The sequence below is a fragment of the Carassius gibelio genome, chromosome A20 (genome assembly GCF_023724105.1).
Source record: "Carassius gibelio isolate Cgi1373 ecotype wild population from Czech Republic chromosome A20, carGib1.2-hapl.c, whole genome shotgun sequence".
NCBI classification, from domain to species: Eukaryota; Metazoa; Chordata; class Actinopteri; order Cypriniformes; family Cyprinidae; genus Carassius; species Carassius gibelio.
Genome location: NC_068390.1, coordinates 28,551,083 through 28,569,532, shown reverse-complemented (window position 1 = coordinate 28,569,532; position 18,450 = coordinate 28,551,083). Strand labels below are relative to the sequence as shown.

Here is an 18,450-nt window from a genome sequence, read left to right as displayed (position 1 = left end):
TCTGAAGCGTCAGGGTTCCTGGACGACGAGCTCACGGCTAAAGATAGTGCTGAACAGAGTGAAGCTGGAGCTATTACTGCTCTTTCTAATTGTGAAGCACGTTCAGTCACGGCTCTGCTGGGAGCCACGCGTGCGCACGCAATCTGCACGTCCAATTAAACTGTCGACCTTCGTGTTCGAGCCCAGAACGTGACTTCTGAAGGCCACGGAGACGCGCACGAGCCTGTGACCTGACACCGATCCCGCGGGGCTTGTTAATTCACTAGTATGTAATCATCTGTCCAGGGGTCATGTGTCTGCATCAGGGATGAAGGGTCAGTCACCTTTATTTATACAGTACAGGTTTCAAAGAAGCTTTACAGTTATACACAAGAAAATTGTAATTCAGTCGTGCAAAGAAAGGAAGAAGCTAAAACAGGAAACAGTCATTATTCACAATTCATATCCCAGCATACTGCAGTTTGAACCTGCGAGAAGCACAGCATTATGGGAAGAGTCAGAGTGGATGTGATGATCAGCTGCGTTAGTCTCGGGATCAAACAGTCAAGCCAATTATATTTCAATTATGTTTCAAAGCCGCTTCTCTGAAAATCATTGTTAATGTGTATAATATTGTAGTATGTTCAAACATTAGCAGATTATAGCTGGACAACAATATTTGACAATTTAAACAGGTAGCAGATTGAACATCAGGTGGCAGATCAACACATTGTGTGGTTTAGTTCAGCCTGTCTGAGCTTCATCGGTCTGATTTGATCAAAATGACAGATGAATCAGTGCTGAAATACTGTAGAGTTTGATGGGACACATGACCTTTGACCTCAGCAACTACATGAAGTGTTTCTCCTCCTGTTAGAAGTGGATCTATCAGTTTATTTCACATAGCCATTATTTGTCAGATTGTGAAAGTGCTGTTTCCCATGATGCCGTTCTGATTGTAATGATTCAGATTGTTCTCGAGGAGTGGCTCGTGGTGAAGATCATGCTGTGGTTCCTTCAGGAGCTCAATGAAGCTCTCAGTCGCTGGATTTCATTGATTGAGCTGGACTCTGCTGGTTACTGAAGACTGTCATGGATCTCACACACGTTCCTCTGGCTGGTGTTTCTCTCTGTGACACTGATGTGTGTGTGTGTGTGTGTGTGTGTTCCCGCTGTAGCTGTGAACGGATTGACGTTCCCCCGCCGCGGTGGGATTATCAGATGCTTTATTCAAGAGAATATTTGTCGCCTCGTCTGATGTTACCTGAAATAATGCCGCTTAAAGTCTAAAAATAAACAGCACTCATTACGTGGATTTGCCAGACTGATGAACGGAACAGAGGGCTTTATCAGGAGATTCAACCGGATCATTTGTGTTTTATAACGCTTTATTTTAATCTTCCACAGATTGATAATCCAGAGGAGATTGGCTTCCGCTTCAGAACATTTACTGTAAATCTCGCACTTTAACCTGTCGTACATTACAATCATGTAGTTCACACTGTGTGGGCGGGTCATATGTTAATGAGCTCTGTTATAATCATGTTGTTCACACGGTGTGGGCGGGACATATGTTAATGAGCTCTGTTATAACCGTGTCGTTCACACAATGTGGGCGGGTCATATGTTAATGAGCTCTGTTATGATCATGTCGTTCACACAGTGTGGGCGGGTCATATGTTAATGAGGTCTATTATAATCATGTTGTTCACACGGTGTGGGCGGGTCATATGTTAATGAGCTCTGTTATAACCGTGTTGTTCACACGGTGTGGGCGGGTCATATGTTAATGAGCTCTGTTATAACCGTGTCGTTCACACAATGTGGGCGGGTCATATGTTAATGAGCTCTGTTATGATCATGTTGTTCACACAGTGTGGGCGGGTCATATGTTAATGAGGTCTGTTATAATCATGTTGTTCACACGGTGTGGGCGGGTCATATGTTAATGAGCTCTGTTATAACCGTGTTGTTCACACGGTGTGGGCGGGTCATATGTTAATGAGGTCTGTTATAATCATGTCGTTCACACAGTGTGGGCGGGTCATATGTTAATGAGGTCTGTTATGATCATGTAGTTCACAGGGTATGCCGGGTCATATGTTAATGAGCTCTGTTATGATCGTGTCGTTCACACAATGTGGGTGGGTCATATGTTAATGAGCTCTGTTATAATCGTGTCGTTCACATGGTGTGGGCGGGTCATATATTAATGAAGGAAGGAAGCATCTGACTGATCTCCATCGTTTATCTAATTATTTCTTATAATTTATACTAAGCTATTTTGTTTAAAATGCACAATAACCATCTCCATTTCTGACTGGTTTATTGTATTGCTTTAGGCAAGGCAAGTTTATTTATATTGCACATTTCGTACACAATGGTAATTCAAAGTGCTTTACATAAAAGAAAGTAAAATAATAATGAAGAAAAATAATAAAACAAGCGATTTTAAAACTTTTAAAATGATAAAACAATTTACTTATTTAAAATGAATTTAAAAAGCTCATAACAGAGCTTTAGTAATAACTTTAAATGACGAAGGCAAAGTATAAACAAAAAATGAATTCTCGTTGAACTGAACAGATCAGAATAACAGCGCTGTTGTGTAGCTGCTTTCCTTTGCTTCATATTTGATGAAGTTTGCATCACTGATTCTGTTGTTTTCCTGTTTATTTCAGTGAAAGTGTATTGTACATCTCTATTGTATAAAGTGCTATAGAAAGACATGTGACCAGATGAAGCAGGTGTTTGGTCATGTGACCTCAGCGCAGCACACCTGCTCTCTCTGAACTGTGTTAACAGCAGCTGTCACATGTTCCTCACAGCGCTGTCTTGTCTTCCTGTTTTCCAGAAAGTGACTGCTGTCCTCAGTCCATCTGTTCCCCTGCTCTTCACCTTCAGCCTCGGCCTGGTAAGACTGAATTAACTCAATTAAACCAGACTGTAATGAGCGTCATCAGGCCATCAGACGTGAGGCATTAGTGTGTTATGTGCTTTATCAGCATGTCTGTCTTCTGTCAGGATCTGTAGCCAATCAGACGGGTGCACTGCTCGCTGCTTCTGTTCATTAAAGTGACAGTTCACCCTAAAATCAGCACTGTTTACTCTCTCTCGTGTCCTTCAGACCTGCGTGACTGACCTTCCTCTCTGGAGCTCAAAAGAAGATTTTGCTGGGAAAAACACAACATCAGACCCCAGTAACTTTCATTATAAGGACAAAAAGCCTTTTGTGTCTCACTAAAATAAGTCATGCAGGTTTGAGTGACATGATGGAGAGTGAATGATGATTTTTAAGATTTGAAATGAATGTATGGTCCAAGAGTGTTTGAATCAAGTGTGCACTGTGTAGGGGACGCCTGTGTCACATACTCATTTCTGCATACTACAGTACACCGTGTGTATCCTCTGTGCCAGCTCAGAGTAGCATGTACAGTTAACAGCAGAACACTGTATCCCACAATGCAATGCGCTCAGCCTTCCACCTCCATGTGTTTAGTGAACCAGAAGTGATTCTCTTCAGACTGATAAAAGTGTTCTACATTATTTTTATGAAAATATGAAATAACCAGGAAGACGCCATGATCAGTCATGTGATGTAACGAGGTCATGTGACCGTGTGTGGGGTTTCTGTGGATCCTTAAACTCTTACGTTTGGTTTGATCAAAACTGAGACCATTAAAAGACCATAGGTGATTATTATTAAACTTGGAAAGGTGATGATAGAGTTAATGAACATATGGTCTGACGTTACAGGATGCCGGAGTTAGAGCCGTTAATGATCTGAACATGTTTGCCTCATGGTTTGATATTATAATATGTTGGAGATGATTGTAAGATGTTTATTTTATGATTTAGTTTTAGTAATGAAGCAGAGGCATTTCAAGCACGAGTCCTGCTGTATTTCAGGCTGTTATTGGTGTTCTGGTCTCTCAGTAAAACAGGATCTGGGGTTTAAATCAGTGTACAACCATCGGATAAGAACGTTATTAATACAACATTTCTTTAAATACATGAGCATATCAGCTAAATCCAGCATCGCCGGAGCTCTGCTTCGTGTGTATTGATATATGAGAACATAAATAAGTAAGTATTGCAGTATTTAAACTCCCAGAAGCCCTGTTTCTCCGGTTCTCCGGTTTGTCTTGAGATGGCAGGGTTTGAGCAGATGTGAGTCGTTCTGTCGAGCAGAGCTCATGTTTTAAATCAAGGTTAATCGCTGCTCTTCAGAGATTGCTTTTGTTTTGATTGAGATGCTCTTCCGGTGAATCCTCCGGTTATCCCGTTCGGAGCGCCGGGCCCAACCAGGCATATCCCGGGAAGAGTGTTGCCATGGAGACGAGGGACATCTGTATGTGGCGGATGGTTTGTGTGTTAATCAGATGAAAGCAGAAGAAACGACCTCTAGCCTCTTATATCTCTCTTCAGATGAGCTGGTATGACGGTGCCATATAAGAGCAGCTGCTCGGAGATATTTACCCACGATCCTCACTCTTTCTGTAAAAGGCAGTGTTCTATTTCTGTGGCTCTGCAGAATATTCCCTCTTTGTCCTCTCTTGCAGTATCTGCTGGTCTTTCGAGGACAGAATCCCTAATTTGCTGCTCCTGTTAGGTACATATTTGGGCAGAGATAACAGCAGGGAATTATGGAGGTTGTTCCCGGCCGGAAACGGCCTGCAGACGCTATTATTATCCTGCGGAGTCTCGCTGGTCTTCTGCACGCGGACGCTTGCAGGCCATGTCTCTCTGTTTTCACCATGTTTGGTCAAATGTAGATCTGCTGCCAGCCACACGTCCGTCTCCTGAAGCTCTCGTCTGGAGAATGACTTAATTACACTGATCTTTAATTGCACAGCTTCAGCCGCTCGTGAAGAGACTAGTTACAGCAGATCTGGCTGAGTAACAGGAAGACTAGTTATCCTCTTCAACAGCGACGACAGAGAGCTGACAGGAATACAAATATAACAACATTAATAAACAAAACAAGCCACAGACGATAAACAACATAAGTGTGGATCAAATAAAGCTTCAGTACATTAAAAGCCAAAGAAAATAAAGCAAGTCTTGTGCTAACGCTTGTGTTTACTGTGAGATCATCACGCTCATCTTGTCTTCTGTCGTTACGGTGGAATCTAAATGAACAGATCATTCTGTCATCATGTCCTCCGCCTCAAGCCTTTCTTCTGTTAAACACTACAGAAGATATTGTGAGGTGTGTGTGTGTGTGTGTGTGTGTGTGTGTGTGTGTGTGATGACAGTCAGTGGTTCTGATGAGGTTTGGCTCCTGATGTTCTTCAGAAGAAGTCATATTTGAACGACGAGTAAATGATGGATTTTGGCTGAATTAACCCTTGTTTGGCTGATCATGATGACAGACAGTATATCAGTGATCAATATTAGCATTGCCGTGACCTTTGACCTTCTGCTCTCACATGTGAACATCTCTGAGCAGAACAAGCACGTGTGTGTCCTGACCGTCCACTGCTGATCAGACATACGGCTCTTCTGTGTGTGTGTGTGTGTGTGCTATGCGTGTGTGTATGAGATTGTGTGTGTGTGTGAGTGTGTGTATGAGTGTGTGTTTGGTGTGTGTGTTGGTTACTGCTGTTTTAGTCTGAATGTTTATCTTCGCTGACAAACATTACCAGGGTGGGTTTGTTGGCACTAGTCAGGTGCTGACGAATGTTTACACACACATTTATTACTGACACACACACACACACACACACACACGACGGGTAAGACTGAAGTTGGAGCTCATATGATCTGATCTTTGAGGTGTTTGATTGACAGCTGTCATCATCTTCCAGGTTTTCCGCAGCTCCTGCTCCGTGTATCTTCTGCATCATGGCTGCGTCACTCATTAATTTGAGCACGCTCCTGAAGCAGGGGCCTCTGGGTAATTACCCTCGCTGCCGTTTTAAACCGGCGGTAGCAGGGGATTGTGCCTTACAGGGACGGATAATTATCTCTGCGTCAGCTGCTCCACTAACTCACGTGTTGGAGCATCAACTCTAACCAGAATAGTTGGGGTTTCTGACTAGTAGTCCGTGTTAGTAGCTAGAGATGTTAAACTACTCGCAGCATTATGTGACTGTGAGATGAACATCAACGCAGAACATGAAACTCTTCAGTTGGTGTTGATGAGGAGCAGTGGTGAATCTCACAGGTTAATGTGATTTACAGACTGCCGCGCTGCATTTTTCCCATAATCCTCTGCTGCAATCAGCTGTAATCACATTTTGACGCAGGTCACATCATGATCATGGCTTCTGTTTAATGTGCTTGAATATGCAGCATGTCTCATGAATATTAATGAGCTGATTGAATGTGTATCAGTGGTTTATTTGTAACATTCAGTGTCTGGCAGGAAGCTGCTGTCTGCTGCTACAAGTGTTCATTCACTAGAGAATTATTTCAATTATTCTTTTGAAAAGTCTGAATATGTGTAAAGACAGAGATGTGGTTGTGTTTCCATCATGTGTGTGTTTCAGGTCTGTGAGCAGTCATGACCAAATCATACGAGTTCAACTGGCAGAAACACATTCCTGACTTCCTGCAGGAAGGAGCTGTGTTTGACCGCTTCGATGAGGTATACACACACACACACACACACACACACACACACACACACACACACACACACATACACACCTGTGTGTCGATCGCAGTATAATCAGGGAGACTCTCGTTAAGTGAACGGTTCATCAGAGTCTGATTAATGCAGCAGATGTATTGCACAGGAAGTAGTTTGTGAATAAGAAGGAAGTCTCATGGAGAGCAGTTACGGTTCATCCAGGTCCTACAGAGCAACAGATGGTGAAACTGTGCTGCCGGCGGCCATCTTGGCTCCGTCTGATAGTTTGAGGGCGTTCACAGTGAACTCATTAGCCGAGCCCGCGGGTGTTCGCTCGCATCACGACGCTCTTATGTGGACTTTAGGAATTTTACTGCCAAACTCGTAGGGAACAACACATACATGTATTTTTGCTCAATCGTCTGGAATCAGGAGTCAGTTGAGGGTATGGATGGATTCTGAAAGCCAAAATATTGACATAAACTTGACTTTAAAATATGAATAGGTTTTACTGCATCACAGTAAACGATTACAGATTAAAACCAGCTGTCATACTCCAGATGAATCATAACTACAGTGACTATAACAATAACCTCAGTGTTTATTATTAACAGGTTTGGCTTTCTGCTGCTTCAAATGCCCAAGCTTCTGGATTCTGATTGGCTGTCAGCTCCAGCGGGGCATTATGGGTGTAGTCATGGCTTGGACTCTGCGTTTCTTTTTCATTTACTATGGTTTTTAAAACTGTCATTATGGTTTCTGAAGAACTGAATCTTCCTGTTTAACTGGTATTGTGTAACGGTGACTTGATTTGGCTAGGTATCATCCCTAACAGACTTTTCAAGTCGTTCTGAACACTACAAAGAATATAAAGAGTAAACTTCTAAAATTGCCTCCAGTGAGACCTGTGTGATCTCAGCCGACAGGGAACGTTCTCGAAACGCAACGCTTTTCAAACGTTATATCAATATTAAGGGAAAAAAGTTCATAAAGTAATCTTTATTCAACATTCTTATATCCTTTGTTTTATTATTATGCACTGATATAAAACATTTGAAATACATTGTCATAACATTTAGAGAAATCGTTCTCTGGACGTTATTGATGAATGTACACAAATCTTGTAACCTGTAATCATGACAAGAACTGGACATTTTAAACTTACTTAAGCAGTCAAATAATGTGGGTGAAAATACAGTTAGTAAATATGGAAATAAATATTTTTGTATTCTCAGCGAGGAAAAAAAAACATTTTAGAAACTTTTAAAAACAATGTTCCAATAAAATTTTTATGACCTGATTTTGTGGCCTGGAATATGCTCCATTATTTTCTGAATCTGCAGACTGACTCTCAGCAGCTGGTGGACTCCAGACTCTAGTAAACACTCGCTCGGGTCTCGTCTCCGTGTGTGTGTGTGTGTGTGTGTGTGTGTTCTGTCTCTGCGTCGCTCCAGTCTCGTCTCCGTGTGTGTGTGTGTGTGTGTGTGTGTGTGTGTGTGTGTGTGTGTTCTGTCTCTGCGTCGCTCCAGTCTCGTCTCCGTGTGTGTGTGTGTGTGTGTGTTCTGTCTCTTGGCCTGACTCTGTCGTAAGAGCAGGTGATGTCGGTGAGACGGACGAGACGTCCCGTTGAGGACGGACCAATCAGATGTGTTAATTTAACACCGTAATGATTGCATTCTCAGGGAAATATTCCTGTTTTAACGGTGTGTGTTTGTCGTCAGGAACGCCGCTCATCCTCCGCTGTGTTTTTCAGGATCCCTTCGTCTTTGAGCCCAGCTGCCATTTCAAAGTGGACGAGTTTGGCTTCTTTCTCACGTGGAAAAGTGACGGAAAGGTGTGATTTATTTTCATGGATGCAGACGCACATCACACACATCTTCCCTTTACTGTCATCATATCATGTGTTAGAAAGCTTCAGTTATAACTGTGTGAAATTCTTATTCAGTTTGATGATGTGTCTGTGTTTTTAAATATTATAAAGCAGTGTGTGTGTGTGAGTGTGTGTGTGTGTGTGTGTGTGTTTTATGTAGTCAGTCACTGACATTCAGTTTCTATTTCTGTTTCTAAAAGAAAAACATCTCTTCAGCAGAACTTTGGCTTGTTTATTGTTATTCATATTCACCTTTATAAATGAGTGAAATCAGGCTCATCAGTCAGTGATCGTGAACTTTGAACTGTCATAATAACAGTGTTTGTCTCTCGCAGGAAGGACAGCTTCTAGAATGTTCTCTGATCAACAGCATCCGTCCTGGAGTCGTGCCGAAGGTAAAGATGCTGACGAGTGTCACATGCTGAAGAGTTTAGTCAGACTCAGAATTACTGTGAAGAAGTCGTTCTGTCTGCGTCACACGTGATGATGAAGCGAGAGCCGTTGAGGCGTTACTGTTTGCTTTGCATCTGCACTTGAGTGTTATTGACAGTCAGAGATTATCTTTCACAGTCAGTGTGTGTCAAATATTGACTGGTGTGTGTGTGTGTGTGTGTGTGTGTGTGTGTGTGTGTGTGTGTGGCCGCGCCCGTCTGCAGTGTTTGTCTTCTGCGGTCAGGTGTTCGCAGCAGGAGCGTTTACCTGAGCGTGTGTTTGTGGAGGCGGCTCATGTTTACAGGACCTGATGGTAACCCGCTTCAGCTGTTTGTTAAGCAGGAGGTGATGTGTGTTCAGACACGTTTACTCTGATCAGTTTATCACTTCAGACGTTTCTCTGGGAATCGAACTGAGCACAATGCTGCTAGCACAGAAACAGACGTTCAGATGGACGTTTGTTAACTTCTTTGACCAATGCGTGTGAGAATATGGGTCAGTTTTTATTGAGTTGTATTATTCCGCAGCTGAATCTGTTGAATCTCACACTGATCAGTTCAGGGTTGAATCATTCATGAGCTGGTGTTCCTTTAACGTCATTAAAGCAACAGTTCGTCCAAAATTTTTAATTAAATTCTGTCTTCATTTGCTCTAGTTTTTCCAAACTTGTATGAATTTCTTTCATATTTTAAAGAAGATATTTTGAAGAATGTACCAAACAGTTTGTGGTCCCCATTGACTTTAGTTAATAACTTTCTTCAAAATACTTTCTATATATCTTTCTTTGAGTTCAGCAGAAGAGAGAAACTCATACAGGTTTAGAACAACTTGAATAAATGATGACAGAATTCTCATTTTTGTCAGAACTATGGCTTTAAATGAATCGTGCACAAGAGTGAGTGTTTGGGAATATGGGATCCCATTGGGATTCAGGGGATTTGACCTGATGACAACTGCAGTGTCTAGTTGACCGTGTTGATCTGTTATAAAGGTTGTTGTATGTCATCCCGTGTTTCTTCATGAACTGAACCGGTATTAATGAGCTGATGTTTGCATGTGTGGTGTTTTTGTTCCTGAAGGACCCGAAGATCCTGGCGTCTCTGGAAGCCACGGGGAAGAGCGAGGTGGATCTGGACGGTCGCATCTTCTGCGTCTGCAGCGGGCCGGACCTGGTCAACCTCAGCTTCATGTACGTGGTGACGGAGAGCACAGATACGGCCAAGGTAAGTGTGACATCAGTAAATCACATGTATCACCAACAAACTTTAACTGTTCTGAATGTTCTGTCATATTCAGTAATTTTCTGTTGTGTGATCAGTTTGTGATTCACTGAATCAGAGTGAAACAAGTCGTTTCTTGTTCATCCACATCAAACAAGCTCAAACTGAGTATTAAATGGGCTGCTTTTTTATATTTGTTATTTGAGGTTTGAAAACTTACAATATGATTTTTATTTCTGTAGCACATTAAAAATAGGCTTAAAAGCATCCACAGATGGGGAAGATTTAAAGTGCATTGGGAGAGGGTTCCATAATCACCCTTTGATTTTAATCCCATTTTGGGAACATAAAAAATCATCTCATTAAAAGATCTCAAGTTTCTTAAATTTTAAAAAGGAATCATTAGGTCAACAATATATTTTGGAGCAGTGCCATGCAATGCTATAAAACAATCAGCAAAACCTTAAATTAAATAATAAATTCTGCAGGCAACCTGTCTAAAGAAACCAAAACTGGAGTAATTCTCTCTTCTGTGACAAATGCATTTTATACTTATTGAATATGAGATAATTGACCCTGTAAAATAACTATATATACAGAATTACAGTAATCAATGTGTGATAACGCAAAGGCATGAATAATAGTCTCCAGGTCCTTAAAAGAGAGACATGTTTTCAGTTTAGAAATAATTCTTAGTTGATAGGCAGTCTTGACAACACTAGGAACCTGTTTATCTCAGCCTAGGGCTGAATCCGTTATAACACCCAAATTCTTGACATGATCTGAAACACTTATCCTCAGCCAACCTACTTATAATTTCCTTGGAAGTCAAAGAAGATCCAAAACAACAAAACAACACACTTAGTCTTATTAGTATTAAGATGAAGAAAATTGCTTACCAACCTAAACACTGAGCAAGTCCTTCAAAGGATTGAGAACTATTTGGATCTTTCGGGATATATAAGTGTCAACTGCATATAAATGATACATAATATTATATTTATGAAAAATTTTGCACAATTGGACCATACATATAATGAAAATAAAATAGGCCCAAGTATAGAACCCTGTGGCACACCACTATGTAATTTAACTGATGTATAAACACAAGATCTCCAAGACAAACAAAGAAAGATCTATCTTTTAAATATGATTTAAACCATTCTAGAGCAGTATCCTTAACACCAACATCTTCTAAACGCTGCAATAAAATAGCATGATCAATATGATTAACTATCTTTCCTGAATCAACTGCCTATAGAATATCATTAAAGGGACACTAAGTAGGAATTACTCCCATCTAGTGGTGAAATTGTATTTTGCATTCAAACTAATTTTGCTCTCCAGCGCCTCGCTTTTTCAAATGCGCGTTGCATCTACGGTAGGCGATATGTACCAAAAAGCTTTGACAGGATGTCTTCTAATAGCACTTCGTCGAGTTTTCCTTCAGGTGAACAGGTGTGTTATTTCAAACAAACTGCAACATGACCATAAACAAACGAATGTTACAGTATGAATTACTGACTGTGGAAAACATGAAATATTGTAATTAATAGTTATGTCTTCTTTATTCGTTATATTTTCTGAATAATGTGCATTGTTAGATATAAAAAAATATTATAATATAGACTGTAACACTGACTTACCTGTGGAGAAGAAAACTGGCCACTTCAGCGTCTCTTTTGAAATCTTTATTCAGCATTAGCTCTTTCCACCTAGAAAAAGCTTCCCCAACATTAACTCTTGTTTTCTGTAATCTACGGTCACGTTTCCTTTTACGTTCTATTTTTGACTGTTTTGGCGACGATGTTTTCTTCTCCTGTGGCGCGGCATATGTATGGTCCATAATAAGAATGCAATCCAGACTTTTAAACTTGCCGGTGCAGTTTCAAGCGCCTCTCACTGCTCTGCACCTGCGTTTCTGGCTCTGACCGAAGACGCGCTGTGGAAACGCGTTGGCTTAGTACTTTTTGTCCCTCTCTGCTATTATAGTTTTGCAAGATGGCGGAACTACATGTAAGCCTCCGTCGACCTACCCGTCCCATGTATATAAAGATAATAAATTCTTCATTTACGAGGATTAGTTTAAACATTGGCATAGGTATTTGTACACCATTGAGGGCATATTTATGAATAAAAATATTGATTTTAGATAATAAAATACCTAAAAAGTTACTTATTGTCCCTTTAAAAACCTTAAGAAGGGACGATTCTGTACTATGAAGAGACCTAAAACCTGACTGGAACAAATCTATAACAGCATTCATATCTAAATATGATGCAAGCTGAGACAGAACAACCTTCTCTAAAATGTTCGATAAGAAAGGTAGTTTTGATATAGGTCGGTAATTACTTAAAAGAATAAAGTCCAAATTCGGTTCTTTAAGAAGTTGCTGCACTATTGCATGTCTTAAGCAGGAACATTTCCATTAATCAGACTACTATTTAAAAGAGATTGAAGAGTTTTGCCTAAAAGATAAAATTTTAACAACGGCCGAGGAGGAAGAGCATCAGACGGATGTAGAGCAGGTCTAGTGTGCCTTAATACTTGCTCTAACTGAGGGAAAGAAATAGGCTCAAAACTGCCAAAACTAAAAAATTAACTCTTGATGATTTAACTCAGAATGAAATGTCATTATTTGTATAATCTGTGAACGAAGATGATCAACTTTGTTTACAAAGAACTAAGATCGTCACACATCTTTTGAGTAGCCTCGAGAAAATTAGTAGGTGCAGAAAAAATCATGTTTTTAATTGTAGCTCTTATCAAGTCAAGTCACCTTTATTTATATAGCGCTTTAAACAAAATACATTCATTAGGAAAACAGTGTGTCAATAATGCAGAATGAAAGTTAAAGGCAGTTCATCATTGAATTCAGTGATGTCATCCCTGTTCAGTTAAATAGTGTCTGTGCATTTATTTGCAATCAAGTCAATGATATCGCTGTAGATGAAGTGACCCCCATTAAGCAAGCCAGAGGCGACCAGAGATGTATAGTAACGAAGTAGAACTACTTCACTACTGTACTTAAGTACTAAAAGGCGGTATCTGTACTTTACTAGAGTATTATTTTTTTCTCCTACTTCCACTTTTACTTAAGTAAATATTTTCGCTGAGTTTAATACTTTTACTCCGATATTTTTTTTATGTGCTGCATCGTTACTCGTTACAATTATAAAAATGTTACGAATTATTCCATTACAAACCACTGCCAGAACTGTAGATGGCAGGTTTGATGAAGCTGGCACATCATTGAGTGAAACAAGCGATTAAGAAGACTGCGTGTGCTGACTGAACTGCTGTGAAGAGAGAGATGAACACCGAGCCGAGCCAGATAATGACTCGTTCACGAGTCAAGAATCGGTTGCATCGGTTCTCGGATGACCAGTAACGTTAGTTCTTTCTGACAGTTCGATTCAATAAACCAGTTGAAGAAAACAGTTCACCGATTCTGTTGCGCTCGACGCAATGGCGTCATTGGCGTTGACTGCACCTGGGCTCATAACATTAACACAGAATTAGTTCAGAATCAATCATAAAAGAATCAGTTCGGTTCCAGACGCTGTGTGTGTCGGTTTGCTTCACGCTAAATCACACATGCGCAGTATCATCAGCTCCTCGTTTCACGAATCGGACGCGTCTGACAGAAACGGTTCTTGACTCGTGAACGAGTCATTATCTGGCTCGGCTCGGTGTTCATCTTCAGTTCTCTCTTCACAGCAGTTCAGTCAGTGTACTGTTTGAGTCAATGAATTACTCCGGGGTATTGGTTTGTTTTAACTCAGAGGGAGTGTCAGCCACATTAAACAAGTTAACAGCTTAATTCATCTGTGGATTAATGCGCATTGGAGACGCGAACTGTTTAAAACGATTCAGTTCGATTTGGTGAACTGTTTCAAAAAGATCCGGTTACATTCGTTCGCGAACCAGATATCACAAACTGCTTTGTTTTTAACTGTCTTACAACAGACACTGAAGAGAAGACAATGCTGAATAAAGTCACAGTTTTTGCTATTTTTGGACCAAAATGTATTTCCGATGCTTCAAAAAATTATAAATGACCCTCTGATGTCTTAGGGGTTTGAAACAACATGAAGGGTAAGTTATTAATGACATAATTTTGCAAATTGGGCTTACTAACCCTAGTAAGAGTTTTTTGTTTACAAGAAGTTACAGTCAAAGGAATTGTGATTGTCCTTTAGGTTAATCATTTGAAATAGTAAAAACAATATGTTCAAACTTTTGACTACTTTCTTTAATAGCTACATAACACAATACTTCTACTTTTACTTTCAGTACTTGAGTAGTAAATTTTAAAATAGACTACTTCCAATACTTAAGTACAAAAAATGTTGAATACTTTAGTACTTCTACTTAAGTGTGGTGCTTAAAGAGCACTTCAACTTCTACTCAAGTCACTTTTTTGATAGAGCACTTGTACTTTTACTCAAGTATGGTTCTCTAGTACTTTATACATCTCTGGAGGCGACAGCGGCAAGGAACCGAAACTCCATCGGTGACAGAATGGAGAAAAAAAAACCTTGGGAGAAACTGCAGCAAAGTCAGATTGTGCATAAGAATCATCTGTTTCCTGTGGTCTTGTCCTGGTGCTCCTCTGAGACAAGGTCTTTACAGGGGATCTGTATCTGGGCTCTAGTTGTCCTGGTCTCCGCTGTCTTTCAGGGCAGTAGAGGTCCTTTCTAGGTGCTGATCCACCGGAATAAGAGAGAAACAGACTAATATTAGCGTAGATGCCATTCTTCTAATGATGTAGCAAGTACATAGGGTGTTATGGGAAGTGTTTCCGGTTCCGGTTTACTTACTTAATGCAGCCTAAAAATTCTTTAACGGATTTGGATATTAAAAGCATATTAGTATGTTATGTGTAAGCCAGGTTAAAGTGATGGGTTTTTAATCTAGATTTAAACTGCAAGAGTGTGTCTGCCTCCCGAACAATGTTAGGTAGGTTATTCCAGAGTTTAGGCGCCAAATAGGAAAAGGATCTGCCGCCCGCAGTTGATTTTGATATTCTAGGTATTATCAAATTGCCTGAGTTTTGAGAACGTAGGGGACGTAGAGGAGTATAATGTAACAGGAGCTCATTCAAATACTGAGGTGCTAAACCATTCAGGGCTTTATAAGTAATAAGCAATATTTTAAAATCTATACGATGTTTGATAGGGAGCCAGTGCAGTGTGGACAGGACCGGGCTAATATGGTCATCTTATCAATTATATTCAAAAAATATTTTACTTTTGCAACCTTCACAATATACTGAAAATTTGTCAGAGCTTCTCTTAACATATCAGATGCTACTTGGAGCCTATCCTCCTTCCATTTTCTTTTAGCCCTTCTGTAAATTTTCCTTGATATACGGAGAAACTTAACCGATTTAGACACATCATGTGTTTAAGTTAGTTAAGATAATAGCTAATGTAGTAAACTACTACAAAACGTGTTAATTTCTCCTTATTTATGATTATTTGTTTTTGTGCAGAAATGGATGGAAGGATTGAAATCAGTGATTCACAACTTCAAGGCGAATAACGTGTGTCCAATGACGTGCCTGAAGAAACAGTAAGTAGATCCACATAAAGGCGACTGGTAACACTTTATTTTACAGTTACATCTATTAGTTGCTTATTAGCATGTATATTACTAGAATATAGCCATGTATTAGTGCTAATTAAGCACATATTAATTCCTTATTCTACATGACCTTATTCTATATCCCTAATCCTACCCAATACCTAAACCTAACAACTACCTTACTCACTATTAATTAGCAGACAATTAAGAATTTATTGAGAGAAAAGTCATAGTTATTAGTAATAAGCAACTAATAGATGTAACTGTAAAATAAAGTGTTACCGGATGAATCAATACTTACACTACGGAATGAAACAGACCACTATAACCACTGCTGGAGATCTGCTGAAGATCTGTTGGAGATCTGTTAGAGATCAGTTGGAGATCTGCTGGAAATCAGTTGGAGATCTGCTGGAGATCTGCTGAAGATCTGTTGGAGATCAGTTGGGGATCTGCTGGAGATCTGTTGGAGATCTGCTGGAGATCTGTTAGAGATCAGGTGGAGATCTGCTGGAGATCTGTTGGAGATCTGCTGGAGATCTGTTGGAGATCTGCTGGAGATCTGTTGGAGATCTGCTTGAGATCTGTTAGAGATCAGGTGGAGATCTGTTAGAGATCTGCTGGAGATCTGTTGGAGATCTGTTAGAGATCAGGTGGAGATCTGCTGGAGATCTGTTGGAGATCTGCTGGAGATCAGTTGGAGACCTGTTTTAAGATCTGCTGGAGATCTGTTTGAGATTTGCTGGAGATCTTTTAGAGATCAGGTGGAGATCGGGTGACAATCTGCTGGAGATCTTTTAGAGATCAGGTGGAGATCTGCTGGAGATCTGTTGGAATTCTTACCAGATTAGAATCAGCAGGATCCATGATATGTTTGTCTTCTTTAACGTTCTCTTTTCTTTCTGTCTAGTTGGATGAGACTCTCCTTCGTGACGAATGTCAACGGCAAAATCCCGGTTCGAGGGTGAGTGTTTGATTCCTCTGGATCTTCTCTTTATTCTTTGAAGTTCTGGCCGATCTGATCTGATCATCTCATCTTGTCTCGTGCAGCATAACACGGACGTTCGGCTCGGGTAAAACAGAGAAAGGAATCTTCCAGGCACTGAAGGAGCTCGGTCTCCCCAGTGGAAAGGTCTGTTACACATTTATATTGTTAGATGGAAGAGTCTTAATTGATGATGCTGCTCTTATTGATGCTGTGGTTTTAAAGAGAAACACCTCTTTGACTTTCAGCTCATATCATCTTCAGTGCCAAAAAAGAACAGTTATTTTATATATTTATTTGTTTTATTTATTACTTATTTCTTACTGTATTGTAGTATTTTCTGTGATTAGTGTTTCATTGTTTTATGTACAGTTAACGTGATTTATTGACATGTTGAATGAGATTTTATTTTTATATTTTAAGGTTTCATTTTCATTTCAGTTTTAGTAGTTATGTGTAAACCAGGTTATTGGGTCTTTTTTCAAGATGTTAACCAATGAGACTCTTTGATTTGTTTTCCAGTTAAAGCTAAAAACCACAGTTGAATCTTTATAACCTGTAAAAAAAAAAAAAGACTTCTTTTATTGGAGATAAACAGACGATTGATTTAGTTTTCAGCTGGAAATAAGACACAAAGACTTTCCGTGCAAACCCACGTTCCGCGTCAAATCGTCCCATCAGTCCCTCATTGGTCAAACCACATCTTGTCCTACTTTTGTTGAAATCCTGTTTCTGTCACGTTGCAGAAGTTAAATAAGTGTCATGGTGAACCTGCTTGATTTGGTTTTGCATTGCAGAATGATGAGATCGAGCATTCAGCCTTCACCTTCGACATCTTCTATGCTCTGACGCAGAAGATCTGCCCTCGCACGGACATTGAGGAGCTCTTCAAGAAGATGTACGTCACACGCTGTTCAGTCCTGATGGTTAACTAGTACTCTAGAGCACTAACTAGAGACAGACTCTAACAGCTTCAGCAGTTCAACATTAACCTGTGTTTGACTAACGGTTTATAGAGCATCAGACAGGTGTCGAACAGATGCTTTGTGATGTCTAACTCTCTCTCTCTCTAATGGTTTTCTTTTGTGTTATTATAACCAAACCAAATCTTTTCTGCTCAATTTCTTTGCAGCAACGGAGACAAAAGTGATTATTTAACCGTAGAGCAGTTAGTCAGCTTTCTGAATGAAGTAAGCTCTTTATCATCATTATTAACTGTGTGTGTGTGTGTGTGTGTGTGTGTGTGTGTGTGTCTGCGTCCCGTCTCTCTCTATCTCTCTCTCTCTCGGTCTCTCTCTATCTCGCTCTTTCTCGGTCTCTCTCTCTCTCTCTCTCTCTCGCTCTCTTGGTCTCTCTCTCGGTCTCTCTCTCTCTCTCTCTCTCTCTCTCTCTCTCTCTCTGTCTCTCTCTCTCTCTCTCTCTCTCTCTCTCTCTCTCTCTGTCTGTTGGGTGATCTGCTTCCTGTGTTTATGTTTGCGCTGCATGCGGATCTGAATGTCGTCGAGGGTCGTGTTTGTGTTTGTTGTGTTTGATTTGCTTGTCTTGTGCAGCCAGTCTCACGCTTGTTTGTCCGCTGAACACAAACTCTCGTAAAGCACAGACATGTCACTGTTCGTGAACTAGTAAGTGATGTTAAAGCAGGGCAGAAATGAAGCTCAGAATGTGAGTAAACTGGCCTGATACTCATCTGTTATCTAACATCAGATGCTGTTCTCGTTCAGTTTGCTTTAATATGAGTTATTTGAAGTGAGGATGTGCTGTGTTTTATGTGGTTTGGAAAAATCTGCCCTCATAAGG

General features: G+C 40.3%; 1 protein-coding gene across 11 annotated transcripts in view; it reads left to right on the top strand.

The window, feature by feature from the left end:
- Positions 1 to 18,450, top strand: part of plcb4 (phospholipase C, beta 4) — a 45,428-nt gene that overhangs the window by 4,877 nt on the left and 22,101 nt on the right. For 8 of the 11 annotated variants that reach the window (XM_052534729.1, XM_052534732.1, XM_052534730.1 and 5 more), the window contains exons 2-11: positions 2,834 to 2,893; positions 6,474 to 6,571; positions 8,310 to 8,390; positions 8,762 to 8,821; positions 9,938 to 10,081; positions 15,577 to 15,656; positions 16,579 to 16,632; positions 16,719 to 16,800; positions 17,451 to 17,551; positions 17,786 to 17,843. In XM_052534729.1, coding sequence (XP_052390689.1) covers positions 6,488 to 6,571; positions 8,310 to 8,390; positions 8,762 to 8,821; positions 9,938 to 10,081; positions 15,577 to 15,656; positions 16,579 to 16,632; positions 16,719 to 16,800; positions 17,451 to 17,551; positions 17,786 to 17,843 — 744 coding nt within the window. In that variant the 5' untranslated portion in view covers positions 2,834 to 2,893; positions 6,474 to 6,487. Of the gene's footprint in view, positions 1 to 2,833; positions 2,894 to 6,473; positions 6,572 to 8,143; positions 8,220 to 8,309; positions 8,391 to 8,761; positions 8,822 to 9,937; positions 10,082 to 15,576; positions 15,657 to 16,578; positions 16,633 to 16,718; positions 16,801 to 17,450; positions 17,552 to 17,785; positions 17,844 to 18,127; positions 18,316 to 18,450 lie in introns of those variants that run through there. The other 3 variants (XM_052534735.1, XM_052534737.1, XM_052534736.1) reach the window with 3 other exon arrangements.